The following is a 13457-nucleotide window of genomic DNA, read 5'->3' as shown; positions in this document are numbered from 1 at the left end:
GGATAGTTAAACATTATAATGAAATTTTGTTTACAGTAATAAATATTTCCAGAAAAATATCCATCACTAGAGCAGCAGGAATATTTTTTCTGCCAAGTTACAACAGTCTCTGGATCCAGAAGTAACTTAGCATGTGTGCACAAAAGTGAAAATACAGGAGGCAGGAAGCAATGACTCCACGCAAGTTTGAGACTGTAATCATTTAAGGCGTCATTAATGCTCCATTTCAGAAACAATGCATACTGTTGTCACAAAAAAGCAAAACAGCCAAAGGAACATAAAAATGCAATATGTATCCATCTTTGTAATTAAAGATTTTAATAAATAGACTATTATGAGAAAAAAGCATACATACTGTAGTTTAAAAAAAAAAGAAGAAAGAAAAAGTTAGATGGTCCAGGTCTCAAACCTGTAATGGCTATTATCACTTTAAAATTAGATATCAAACTTAAAATGTTAAAAAGAAAACCTGGGGATGTACAGCTGAGCACCTTCAGTGATTTTACAGCCTTGAGAAGACCTGCTCATATATAACCCATTTCCCCCTCTAAGAAAATAGATATTAATAGCCCTGTCACAGATGCCCCCATTTCCAAAGTCCTCTGCCCTCCCACTGATGCTCATCATGTGATTCCCAAAAAGCCCAGTATACTGTACATATACTGTACTATTATATGTGCTCTACAATACAGACACCGATGAAAGTCAGAGATTTCGAAGTCCCTGCTTTAGTTGCAGCAAAACCAAGCCTTGTCAGATGACATCAGTCTCAGAGTTCAGGTGGCTCAGTGGCACTGGTGTGGCTCATGGGGTCAAAACATCATTGAAGCAGACACTGGTTCAAAAGGGCATCCTGCCAGGTGGTGTAGCTAGAGAAAATGAAAAGGCACCAGTATTAATTATGGCAGAACTCAGCACTTTGGGAATTTCCATTTAAAGAATATTGTTGAAAAGGTTACACTTGTTCAAAAATCAGCAAATTCTTCAACTTCTGAAAACAAAAAAGTAATAATAAATAAACTATTTAGTACACTTGTATTGATGACAATAGAATGACAGTGCATCAATAGAGAACTTCTGCAGACCACCATTTCCTGTTGTTTTGGAACATCGATTGTCATTCAGGACGTTGGGTTTTCCCTCTTTCTTTACTGGGAATCTCCCTGTTCTCGTGTGCCCGACACTAGTCTAGACTGCGCTACCTCTTCACGCTTCACCAGTCAGATTCTGTGCTTAGGCAGTTTTGTTCTTCATGCCACATTCTTTGGGTAATCTAATGATAACAGAACCAAGCCAACCTAGAGTAGCTGGCTGTCCTCAACTCAGGCTCTTCTCCTGAGCCACAGTGCACTCTTGATAAGGACATACACATACAGTGCTTGTATGAATCTCTCACTTTGTATTGAACATCAAAGAATGTTTATTTTTCAAAACCTGAACATTATTCACAAAATCGTCTGGGGGTGGTTACTGAATGCACAGACCATTGACAATGTATTGCATACATATATTTTGATATATGTTAAGTATATGTCCAGGTTGTGTTTGTCCCAAATGCCCACTGTGGGATTGTTAAAGCGATGGCCTACCTGGGGAGACTGTGGCAAGGCCAGAGACCTCACTGCACCACACAGGCCGTGCAGCACTGCTCCTGCTTCTCGGGCAAAGTGGCATAGTTCATCTGCCTCACAATCTCAGCGAAGAGCTCGTCCACCATGGTCTTACTCTTAGCTGAGGTCTCAATGAATGGGCAACCCCACTCTTGTGCAAGGGCCCGGCCATCAGATCCTGCAACCTCCCTCTCCGATTCCAGGTCCACCTTATTGCCCACCAAAATCAGAGGAACCTTCTCAAAGCGCTTCACTCGTACTATCTGGTCTCGCATTGGTCTGATATCCTAGTGGGACCCAAGAAAGACAGAGGGCAATGTCAATGAAATCTCCAAAACATTTCACTGCACCAACCTGTTGACTGTCATAAAAGTTACTTTTAGGCCTGCCACACTGAAAATTACAATGTGCTGTGGGATATTCTATCTAAGTAACTGGAGGGCGACGTTAAATTGACAGTCCCCCTCTCTGTGTTCACCATCATTTGATAGTATTCTGCTAGGCGTGGCACAGGCATAAAAAATCAACTAGCTAGCTACTTTCCAAACTGCTGAACTTGAACGTAAACCAAACGCATCGACTACAGGACCTCACCTGAAAGGACTGCTGATTGACGAGGCTATAAACTAAGATGAAGCCTTGGCCGTTTTTGATGTAGAGATCTCGCATGGACGCGAACTGCTCAGTCCCGGCGGTGTCCAGGATCTCCAGCACCGATGGCGACGAGTCCACTTCGATCTCTTTCCGGTAGAAGTCCTCGATCGTTGGGTCATATTTTTCGATGAAGGTCCCGGTGACGAACTGCACAGTCAGCGCGGACTTGCCGACGCCACCGCTGCCCAACACCACCACTTTATACTCCTTCATTTGGGAGCGGGCTCTAAACACTGACCCCAACCTCGGCTAGCTAGCAAGCGAACTTTATCTGCTCCCAGACATAAAGCAGGCAGCCGACTGCTAAAATAAATCCCCTCTTCAAATCCACACTCAGGCGTTACCTCAAAGAATACAAAGCCAGTCACAAAAGGTGGCCAAACTACTTGTTTGTTTGTTTTTTTCTCTTGAATGTTGTGCTCTCATGTAGCTGCCAGGCCGGCTAGCTAAACCCGAAACGCCCCTGCTCCATCTACACTCGGTCTGGATCGATTTAGGCTCAGCGCGGTGCCTCCACGGGAAAGGCTCATGGTAAAGGACACTGCAAACGGCTTTGAAATTGCTCGTTAACAAACCGGTCATAAACTCCAGCAGGGCCTCGTCCGCTGGCTAAGGTCGCAAGCTGCAAAACGAAGTCTGTGTTGCTGCCATTCTGGCGTCCATGTGAATTAATGACGCTAGCGGCTAGGCTAAGCTAAGCTAAACAAACCTGCTACAAATCATTCCCAGCTCTCCTGCCCGACTGACTCGCTAGTTCCGGCGCGTCAAGGAAAACGGTTAAGAACAAAAACCTCCGTTTGCACTCATCTGGCGGACGACTGTGGCCTTTCTTCACAGTGGTTCTCGTTTTAATCAACAGGTTTGGGTTTTAAGCGAGCCTCTGCTGTTAGTAACGGACACAAAACCTGCACACTCCCTTCTTCTTCTCCTCTTCTTCTGCTGTTGCCCGCCCGACCGGCCGGCCTCTCCCTCTCTGAGCGCCTCAAGCAGCTGGCCAGCTCGCTAAATCACCTCACACTGACCAGCGGATGTCGGGCGGAAAGCCCATTTGATCCAGTTTTAACTTCAATCGACAGGTTTTCATGTATAACGCGAAATCAGAATAGTGTAAAATCGAGAGTCAGGAATGCAGCCCGCTGTTAAGACATGGCTGCTACTTTTCTTTTGTAAAAATGTATTGAGAGCTTATCCAAATCTGTGATTGGCTCTTCGGAGAGAGGCGTTGCTGATTGGCTAAATCAATAGGAAGGCGGGACTTAAGGAACAGAACGAGGATGGCACTGAAACGTACTAAAGTTAGTCTGCTGTTTTTGGAAAATATGCGGCTGTGCTGCATGATTTACACCGATACAATGAATTACAGCTTGCTTGTTTGTTTATTTATCTATCTATTTATTTATTAATGAGATTATACAAACATTGTTGGTCTTGATTGCTGGTTGATCTTGAGCCCAAAAACAGCCACAATTAATTTTTACACATTTCCCAACCTCTTTAATGCTTAGAATTAAACTGGCTGCTACAGCGCCTTTAAGACTCACATATGTAAATAACCTCTGTTCTGATCGGCTGCCCTGTGTTGCGCCCCATTCAAAAAGCAGTTCAGCCAAAAACGCTCCTTATTACTTCAACACAAATGGGATTTTGGCTTTCATGATATCACAAAAACAACAGGCTGTTTTTGCAGCTTATTTTCTATATAGGAACTGATGAGTGAATGTTTGGCATGAATGAGTGGCATGTTTTGACTATGTTTAGATACTAAACTCTTTTATTTGAAAAATGATGAAAATGTGTTTTCCCATGATACGGGGCCCCTTTAAACCTCACCCGTTTGTCTTCATCAAAAAGCAGTGTTGTTTTTCATTTTTAAAGACGAAACCATGGCTTGGGACTGTTTTGAAGTGCTTTATTAAAATGTCAAACAAAAAGAACAGAGATCATATAAGTATGTATATTTTCTATACATTAATATAATCGTAAAAGGGATTGGCAAGAAGCACAATTCTTCAGCACATACAAGCACAACACACTAAATAGAAAGAGAAGCATTTCATATAAAGAGTCAAAGCATTCAATTGTATCTTGTCCTACAGTGGGGGAAAGAGGAATCTAGTACATATGGCTTTGAAACAAGGTGGACATTCTTTTAACTGCTCCAGGTCACGAGATAGCACTTATATGCACTGGCATCAGCGTTTAAATCTGTATTCGACTGATGCCCTTAAAGGGACAAAACCTCAATTTCGACGAGAGACTTCATGTACAACATCTATAACATTTGTACAACATAAATATGAACTTACAAATCCTTATTGTTTCTATATATCAATTCCGTCGACACTTTCCAAACACCAATACAATCCAAGATTATTTTAATTTCCACACAGACTTAAATATGAATATGATTAGATATGGGTCACAATAGAGTGATGGTCTCATTGGTTTCAATGGCTTAAACAAAAAACGAAAAAAAAAGAAAAAGAAAAAGCACTGTCTTCACATCACAGAATGTCTAGGCACAGGAGGATGGACAGCAGAAGAGTCTGAGATGTTTTCCTCTATCAAGCACAGTGGTAAAAAGTGTCCTTTGATTGCATTCAGTTTTCAGCATGTTCCGCAAATTGGGACTTGAAAATTCAAAGTCTGCATTAAAGTCCTAAGTGCTACCTTTCACTTTACAGTCCGAAGGCTCGGGACCATCCTAAGGTGGCCCAAAGGTGCGTCGATATGTAGTAACCTACAAAGACTCTGTCTCTCCCTCACTACTAGGACAAGTGCCATGGCAACAAAATTATTGGCTTCCAAAGCAATTGTAGAGCACAGAATGTACAAGATTTCTCAGACAGCGGCTTTTGTCCGGCGAGTCACTGCTTGACTGTGAAACACCTTGATTTTGTTTGAGGAAATGCAAGTGAGATATTTCAGATTACTGTCATTTTATGGGGAATGCGTGAGCAATTTGGAAAAAACAAAACCAAATCCAACAAAGTGTAACCAAAACTTTTTGCGAAACCGGCTGCAATGCTTTCTTACTATAATCTGACCCTGAAGTTGCTGGCGTGTCCAAGATTTAGCAGACGGTCGGCCATCGTCACAGCCTCTCCTATGCTCTCTGCCACCCGCAGGGGGCAGAGCACCACCAGAGCATGTTTCACAGGAGGCAAATCCCAAGCAGATCCATTTTGAATCTTAATTTCATGTTCAGCTCTTAGATTCACCTACAAAATTTGAATATAGCCCATTATATGCCAATAAGCAGGGTGGAACATGTGAAATCAAACGAGCAGTTCACAGTCTGCAAAGAAAAAAAGAAAGACAGAAGCAGGGTATTCTTTCTTTGGTTTCTAGATACAGCAATATATTACCTGCATACATTTTAGTGGTTGTTCAAACACTACCAGTTCTTCAGGATCAGATATAGACAGCCACAGTGCTCAGTATTGTAAGCTTCTGTAAACTATGACAAACTACAAAGCATCTTTCGACAAACTTTTTTCCCCATTTTATCGGCAAGCAGTATCATGCTCATGGTGAGAACAAGGGCATTAGCAAACAGAACATACGACAAATCCCTCAAAAACAGCATTTCTCTGACAACCTATCAGAAGGATAGCTGTTTACCTGTATTCCGAACAATACAGTCATCTGATTTGAACCAGTTCTTTAATATATATATATTTCTATATATTCATTCTTCTATGTATATTCAAAATAAATTCTGAATATTTTGACTCAGTTATGTACATAAGTGCAAACAAGGTGAAGAACACACATTCGTACACTGATGGGGGAACAGCAGGATTTAGAAGGTCCCAGCACAGCTGGGCTACAGTCTGGGTAGACCAGTGGGGGGGAGAAATGAGACTTTACCAAGAGGGGGTCAGGTATAGCTCACCATGCCCTATAGCATGCTCTGCTCTTGACATCATCGAATTAAAGACTTACGCACAGATAATCAAAATGAGTCTTCCATAAAAGATCCTTTGTGGAATCTACCAGTCCAGACAGCCCTTTCTGTGAGTTCGCTTTGCACTAGGATATTTCTTTCCAGTATCAAATCGAAGGTTCCTCTTCACCTAATGATCTGACAGATCCGTCCTAAAGCCTAAAGCTCAAAATCTGCCTTAGTTTCTTTTTTCATCAAGCAGAACAACAACAACAACCCCCATTAGAAAAATAAGAAATCATAACAACAGAAATAACATATGATGTCTCCAAATGGCCTTTGGACTCAAGGTATCTCACCTTTTAATGTTTTTTCTCATTTTTTTGTACAAAATAGGCAATCATCTCTTAATCCAAGATAAGATAACTACACATTCCCTTTCAGAATAAGTTAACCTTGTACATTATTTCAATTTAAGTGTGAAAAAATTCACAATTAAGATTCACAAAGGTAGCCATGTTGTAGTTTTGTTGCCATAGCAACAAACAACTTACTATCAAGTAACAATGAATCTATCATTGTAATACATATAAATGTGTAGATTAATATAGATATATATAGAGAGAGATAGATAGATATTTCTTTATGTATTTTGTTTATCTTAAACCACTAACTGCACAAACTATGAATCAGATTATTCAGATTATTTTTCATTTCATGCGATGAGATTTTATGCTGTAGAACAAGTAACTGATATGAACTCATTAATGATCAGACAAACTAAAAACCAACAGTTCATCCTCACCAAAACATGACGTCATTTGTGAAGAAACAGCTAAAATATAAGTACCATTAAAAATGACATTAAGGTCAAGTGATAAAAACTAGGATGGTGATAAAACTAGAATGACGATGCACTAGTAATATGTACAAGTAAGATTATCATCTAACTACATTATACATGAATACGCACTTCTTAAAAAGTGAGTGTTCTTAAAATGCTAAAGCCCCAAACGAGGCATATTTTTTTGTTTTCTTAATCAAGTATTTTGTTGATTCCAGCTGGATAGCAGTTGGAGAAGGCATAACTCTTGATATGAGAGAGAGAGAGAGAGAGAGAGAGAGAGAGAGAAAGAGAGAGAGAGAGAGAGAGAGAGAGAGAGAGAGAGAGAGGGATCTATACCTTGGCTAGGCAATGAGACTCATTCAACTACAAGAAATATTCCATTACACAAATCAACAGCTGAGTACTCTCCTAAACAACTGCCAACATTTACACACACCCACTTCCCCAAACACACATTAACATTTTATAAAATGTATACAACACAGATATTTAGTATTTCAATAACACAGTATATTGTCTTGCTGTGATTTTGCATTTGACCTCAGTTTACTCTATTGACTTTAAGTGCTCCATGCTTATTATATCACTGTGGTAAAGCATAACATACTTCGGGCTGGTTTTCCAAAGAGAGATTGAGCCTTAAGACTAAGTTAAACTGTCAATGAGGATGCTTATTTAAATTGTAAGGCTGGCCCAAATAACATTTTACAGGTTTTGAATACTTGTTGCAATTTCCGAACAATTATTCACCCTTAAAGACAATAATAGGCAACAACGATGTATTAATAGTCAACAATGTACAACTCACTTAATGTAATAGTCAGCTGATAGAGCCATGCTGCTATGATAGAATTTTCGATTTTAGCCCTCTTGTTCAAATACAGCTTTCAAGAGTTATGTCTATAAATTTATGATGCATTCAACTAAACCACATAAACCACATCAACCACCACAAATTTTAAATACAATTTATTATGTTTTTTTTCAATAACTGTTCCATTTAAAAATAATATTTATTTGAATTATTCGGGCCAGCCCTATTAAACTGACAATCAGTTTTAGTCTTGAATGAGCCTTAATCTACGCCTAGAAAATGTGCCCTTAAAGTTTGGCCTGGAGACAGTGACAGTCTACTCTAAACAGAGCACAACACATGCTTTCCAGGGAGATTTTCACCTCTTAACAGATGCAGTGTTTGTCCATCTAAAATCACCACTCTGTGTGGCTATACTGTCTTTACAAACCAAACAGCACGGCTGCTTTTTTTTTTCCCATGTAAGGACAGCAACAACTAGAAAGGTCCTTGATGAGTCTCCGTAACTCTCGAGTTTCCTTTGACTCTTGTTTGTACAGTAAATTAACAGTGGATGGCATAGAGAGGTTTTGAACTCCCTTGATATGTTGAAACATGTGGTTGGATTCAGGAGAAGAAAAGGGTGAGACAGGCATCCTCAGACTTTAATGACATTCTCCTTGTCCTAAATGGTCACATTCAAATGTATATAAGGCCCTTTCATGGCAACGTTTATAAGTGAGGTCCTTCTTCAGCACCCCAGCTATGGCTGATCCACCAGCTTCAGAATTCTCTACTTTCTGATGTTATATTTCTCTGTTAGAATCGCTGCTTCTAGCACTACTTGCAAATATCAATAAACTGCTCAAATGGCTGACAGTCAACTGAACTCAAGACGTTCAGAGCCTGTCGACTTTTAAAAATAAGGACACAGTATGTGATCAGAATCTTTGAAACTATCAAACAGTCGCAAATTTTCATGAGCAAAACACGAAGCGAGTTAACTCTGACATCCAGGTAGCATTAATAAGCAATCTGGAGGTTAAACAATCAGGGGGGTGAACATGCTTTCCACAATTACTCCAAACTTAGCAAGACTCGGTTGGCCTTTTATACTCCACTTCACTATGTTCATCATTTGTAAGCAATCCGATAATGCTAACGCAACATAAAATGGCTTAAAATGTCTTCCGGCCCTGGACAGTCTTTGCACTTTGCAAATGCCCACAGAGTAGATAGAGGGAACACCAATATGTGTAACATGAATGATTGCATTAGTCATAGGGGAAGTAACATTTTTAATCAAATCAGTCTGCTTCTGGCCTTAGCATATAGGGTTTTGCTCTTTTATGCTCCTTCCAGTGATTGGCACAGATGACCCAGGTCTGGAAGTCATTGGCACATGAAATGTGTGCAGCCTTCAGCATCCTAAGAGGACAACAGGATTACAGTTTAAGTCTGGACATTAGTGTCCAGTACTAGTTTTCTTTTTAATTGGCAACTTGAGTTTAATTGATTGGTATTGGGCCAATATGAACAGCAAATGCTGAATTTTAGACATCAGAGGTAAAAAACAGGATGAATTTGATTGTGTAACAAATCTAGTCTGATACAACACATGCTCACATTGTGTGATGTGACATTGTTAGCTGTGTATTTCCTCCTCTGGTTTAGTAGAATGTTTGAGTAGTTTGAGCATGATAGCCTCCATTTAGATGCTCATCTTAAAAGAGAATTCCATAAATGTTTCAAAATTTCTGTGCAATTTAGTTGTGTAATAAAGTCATTGCGAGATTTTGATGTGAAAAGCGCCATTCTGGAGTAATATGCCAGATCAGGATTGTTCATAGTGGTGGTGACAGGAACCAGACATCTGATGAGTTTAATGCCCCTTTAAAGCTCCCTCACAGAAAGTTATTACATGAAATGGTGATGAAGATGCTGCTTGATGCCTGAAACATTGTTTTATGACAGTTTGTGATGATTTTCTGGCCTTTTTATATTCTTGATAAAAGATACATATAGGGTGCTGTAAGACAAAATTTATTGTTCACTATTTCCACTGATTTACTACTATCTACTACTACTACTATCTACCACTACAATTATTACTACTAAAACTGAGAAGATATGTGTAGGTTCATTGATCATGTTTGATAGTAAATAAAATAGCTACATTTGTGTTGTAGACATTGAGACCCCTGGTTCCTATCACCACCACTGTAAAGAAAATACACGTCAGTAAATTTCTCAATTATTCAAATCAGTGTAATTCCTCTTCAAGTTAATAGCTTCAGTTAAAAATAACTAATTTTAAAGCTTAAAGGAAAAACATCAGACTGGTATCGGCTGATACTGAAGGTTTCAATATTGATATCGGTATTGATATCAGAAAACAAGTGCCATCTCTAGTTTTTAGACATGCGCAACCTGTCCAAAGAGAGAGCAGATTCTATAAAGCTCCATAAGATGCATTTTGGCTGCTATCATGCTGAGAATTATCTACAGTATGGCCAGTTCCAAGATATCATGTTACTGTGAGATGTAGCAAACAGGGCCAAGCAATAAGCAGAGACAAACAGACTGTCACACAGTAGGAGGGTAGGGGCTTGGATTTTGGCAGGGATCGTACGTGCAATGAGAAACAACAGGGACAGATATGGTTGCAGACTCTAGCTATCATATCACAATGTTTCTGATAAACCAAGTCAACCTTACTGATCGTTTATATATGCAAATTACAGAAAATAAGCAGTAGGTTTAGAGAGATGAGCGACGTGCTGCGACATGGCTGACTAGAGAGGAACAGTTGGGATTAGAAATGGCGCTACTCCAATCGACGACCGCAGCTGCTGCGCTGGCACTCCGTTTCACAGCATGTTGATCAGACTCATCCTGAGCTATAGTCATCTATCAGACCTCCTATGCAGCACCAGCAATAGGGCTGCAATCAGACCCTGCAGACTGCACTGCACAATACAAATACGACGTGCTGGTACGCTCTCGCTTCTGCTTAAGGCATTTTGCATTTAGAAAATGGAGGTATGAGCATGTGAATCTACCTAGCCACGGCCCCTCTGATTCCACTGAACGCGTGGTTCAGACGAAAGCTGGGGTATGTCCAAGTAGGAGTGGGCAATATGACAATATTTTATCATGTCATGGTAAATTATGCCATATTATTGTTGCTGTCCAAAAAAAAGTATACAAATGGTAACTTTACAGGAGAATGCTAACTTGACTTCTAATGTAAGTTAATGTAAAGATATTTTATTCCATGTAATTTTGGGTCATTTCTATTGGTCTATTCATCATGAAAGCATCACACAATGTAAAGGACTGCTGCTTTGCTCCCATGAAGTAGAAAAATAAAAATCTGAAAAAGAGTCTTTTTTTTGGGACAGCAATGATACGCTGTATTTTAAGAACACTACCCAATTGCATGTTTCATCACAAAGAGAGTACAATTAGGACTGTATAGTGCAGTTCAGTGAGTGAAACACTGAATAAAAATAATTGTATTCATAGATTTTGATAGTATTTTTTAAATGTGGCACTATTGGTGCATTCGGATTGCTGCAATTAATCAAAGCTCAGACAAACTAAATATCACAAAAAACATTTTAAAACTGTATTTTTGTCATATTGCCCACCCCTATGTCCAAGCATGGAAAATAACGCTTCAGAAAAACAATTTTAGCTCATCAGGCATACATTAAATAAATAATACTCCACCACATCAACGACAGACAACAAACGACAATCCCTAAAGACAGGAAAGGTGGATTTGTTGATAGACTGAGGAATAGCACGCTGACTCTTAAAGGCTACAAGTGTATGCTTATTTTCTTTTAAGTCTACCATGAGATCTAGACCGGTTGCTTAAGTATCAGGAAAAGACTTTCACACACTCGTAACGTGAAAGGCACAAACAATGACGACCTTTTAACTAATCAGCTGATCTTACAGTGATATGAACATTTCTCCATTAACAATATATTTACGAGCGTAAAACAAAAAACACATGAATTTTTCGGAAATTGAAATAAAACAAAATAAAAGAACCACCAGCGCTATCTAAAAATATCAAGAGCGATCTGAGCTCACATATACTCCTCTCTCTGCAGTAAGCCTTGTGCATAGACACGCACAGCAATCACATTCTTGTGTTCTCCATGCAAGCTGTTAAAGTGCCTGCAGAGTCATGTGTGCTGTCAGGTGATGTGCCTCAGTTCCACTTACTCACGGTGGATCGATTAAGCAGGGTCTGAGACCTCACTGTCACTTCAGGAGGATGCACTGTTCTCAACAGTGTGTGTGTGTGTGTGTGTGTGTGTGCGTGCATGTGTGTGTGCATGTGTCTCTACAAATCTGTGTGTAACTTGTATGGCTGTGAATTCAAAGAGCGCTCAGATTCAGGATCCACACGCTCCTTAAGTCTCCTTGCATCGAGATGGCATGCTTCCTAAAACAGTTGTAGGTCCAAGCTTAAGTATTGCCTGTTTTAGCATCAACAAACCTTTTGTTGACTTTTTTTTCCCATGACATGTCCATGTCAACTGTGAGGATGAAAGGGTTTGCCCTGGGAGGGCGTACTGATTAGGCACACATTTGTTGCATTCACGTCTCTGTGGTATGGTGGGACTGTTAGGATGGTGATGGTGGTGGTGTCTTAACCGAGGTTGTGGGCGAGGCTTACTGAGTTCAGAGTCATGGGGGCTGCCACCAGAAGTTTGGGTACTGGACAGAACTGGGATTCCACAGGAATGCAGTGGAGGTCGACAGGGTCAGTGGTCAGTACCTCGGCGGGGTCTACTGGAAGACAAGGACAAACGAGATACAAAGAGGAAAAGAAAAAAGACAGAAGAGGGTTGAGATGTGAACTTGTTTTAGGACAGGTATAACAAGAAATGCAAAAGCAAACAAATGTTGCAGGCAAAGCCAGTTTTGCATAAAAACTGTAATCGAAATGTTCTTATCAAGGAACAACGGTATCTGTTGTATCCAACAACAGGAAAAATGGGAGAAAGCTGCAACATCCTGGTGTAATACATCACTGATCTTGAGAGAGAAGACGGAGACTTACAATACAAGATACATTTTGTGACTTCTGAAATATTACATGACCAAAGAAGAAAAAAAGACAGGAAATTAATGCTGTCTCCTCTGCATTCCACAGCAACGTTCAGGCACTCAGAATTGTGATTAGATTAACAAAGCCCTTTGAAAACTGTACTGTAAAAAAACTGTAGACTGGAAGTTTGGGGAATATATTTTTCTCCTTTTTTCACTTTATTGTAGCTAATTCTTAGGTAATTCTCAGATGTAATATAGGTGTCTTGCACAACAATGTAAGTTTAGAATGATAACTATCTGCAGAGTTATCATGATAAATGGTATCGGTATCCAAATTCAGTTACAAAGTACCACATGTGAGCGACATAGAGCCTTACCGTATACCTTATTTTTCCCTAATTTGAAAACAAATACCACACACACTTAATACTTTATGATGTGGCTTTCCAATCAAATGAAAACACAGAGTCTCTGGATGTTAACAGTGTTACATGCTGTCTGTGTAGAAAACAGATTAATAGCAAGGGCGCTAATACTTCCAATTTGCGAGCATATCTCAGGATACATCATCCAGCTCAGTATGCTAAC

The 13457-nt window shown here is 39.8% G+C and overlaps 2 protein-coding genes across 10 annotated transcripts in view; both read right to left on the bottom strand.

Moving 5' to 3' along the window:
- Positions 1–175: 175 nt before the first annotated feature.
- On the bottom strand, positions 176–3443 carry rap2c (RAP2C, member of RAS oncogene family). Its single transcript, XM_036569151.1, has 3 exons — positions 2205–3443; positions 1590–1897; positions 176–869 (listed from the first exon to the last, which is right to left on the bottom strand). Exons 1-2 carry the CDS (start codon positions 2475–2477, stop codon positions 1619–1621), a joined length of 552 nt encoding a protein of 183 aa, XP_036425044.1. The 5' UTR covers positions 2478–3443; the 3' UTR covers positions 176–869; positions 1590–1618.
- Positions 3444–4157: 714 nt separating this feature from the next.
- The window catches only part of mbnl3 (muscleblind-like splicing regulator 3), a 55043-nt gene continuing 45743 nt past the window's right edge, over positions 4158–13457 (bottom strand). For 5 of the 9 annotated variants that reach the window (XM_036569143.1, XM_036569150.1, XM_036569142.1 and 2 more), the window contains one exon: positions 12440–12605. In XM_036569143.1, the coding sequence (XP_036425036.1) occupies positions 12588–12605 (18 nt within the window). In that variant the 3' untranslated portion in view covers positions 12440–12587. Of the gene's footprint in view, positions 12609–13457 lie in introns of all 9 variants that reach the window. The other 4 variants (XM_036569145.1, XM_036569149.1, XM_036569146.1 and 1 more) reach the window with 3 other exon arrangements.

The sequence above is a fragment of the Colossoma macropomum genome, unplaced genomic scaffold (assembly GCF_904425465.1).
Source record: "Colossoma macropomum unplaced genomic scaffold, Colossoma_macropomum, whole genome shotgun sequence".
NCBI lineage: Eukaryota > Metazoa > Chordata > Actinopteri > Characiformes > Serrasalmidae > Colossoma > Colossoma macropomum.
This window is presented reverse-complemented; position numbering and strand designations above follow the sequence as displayed.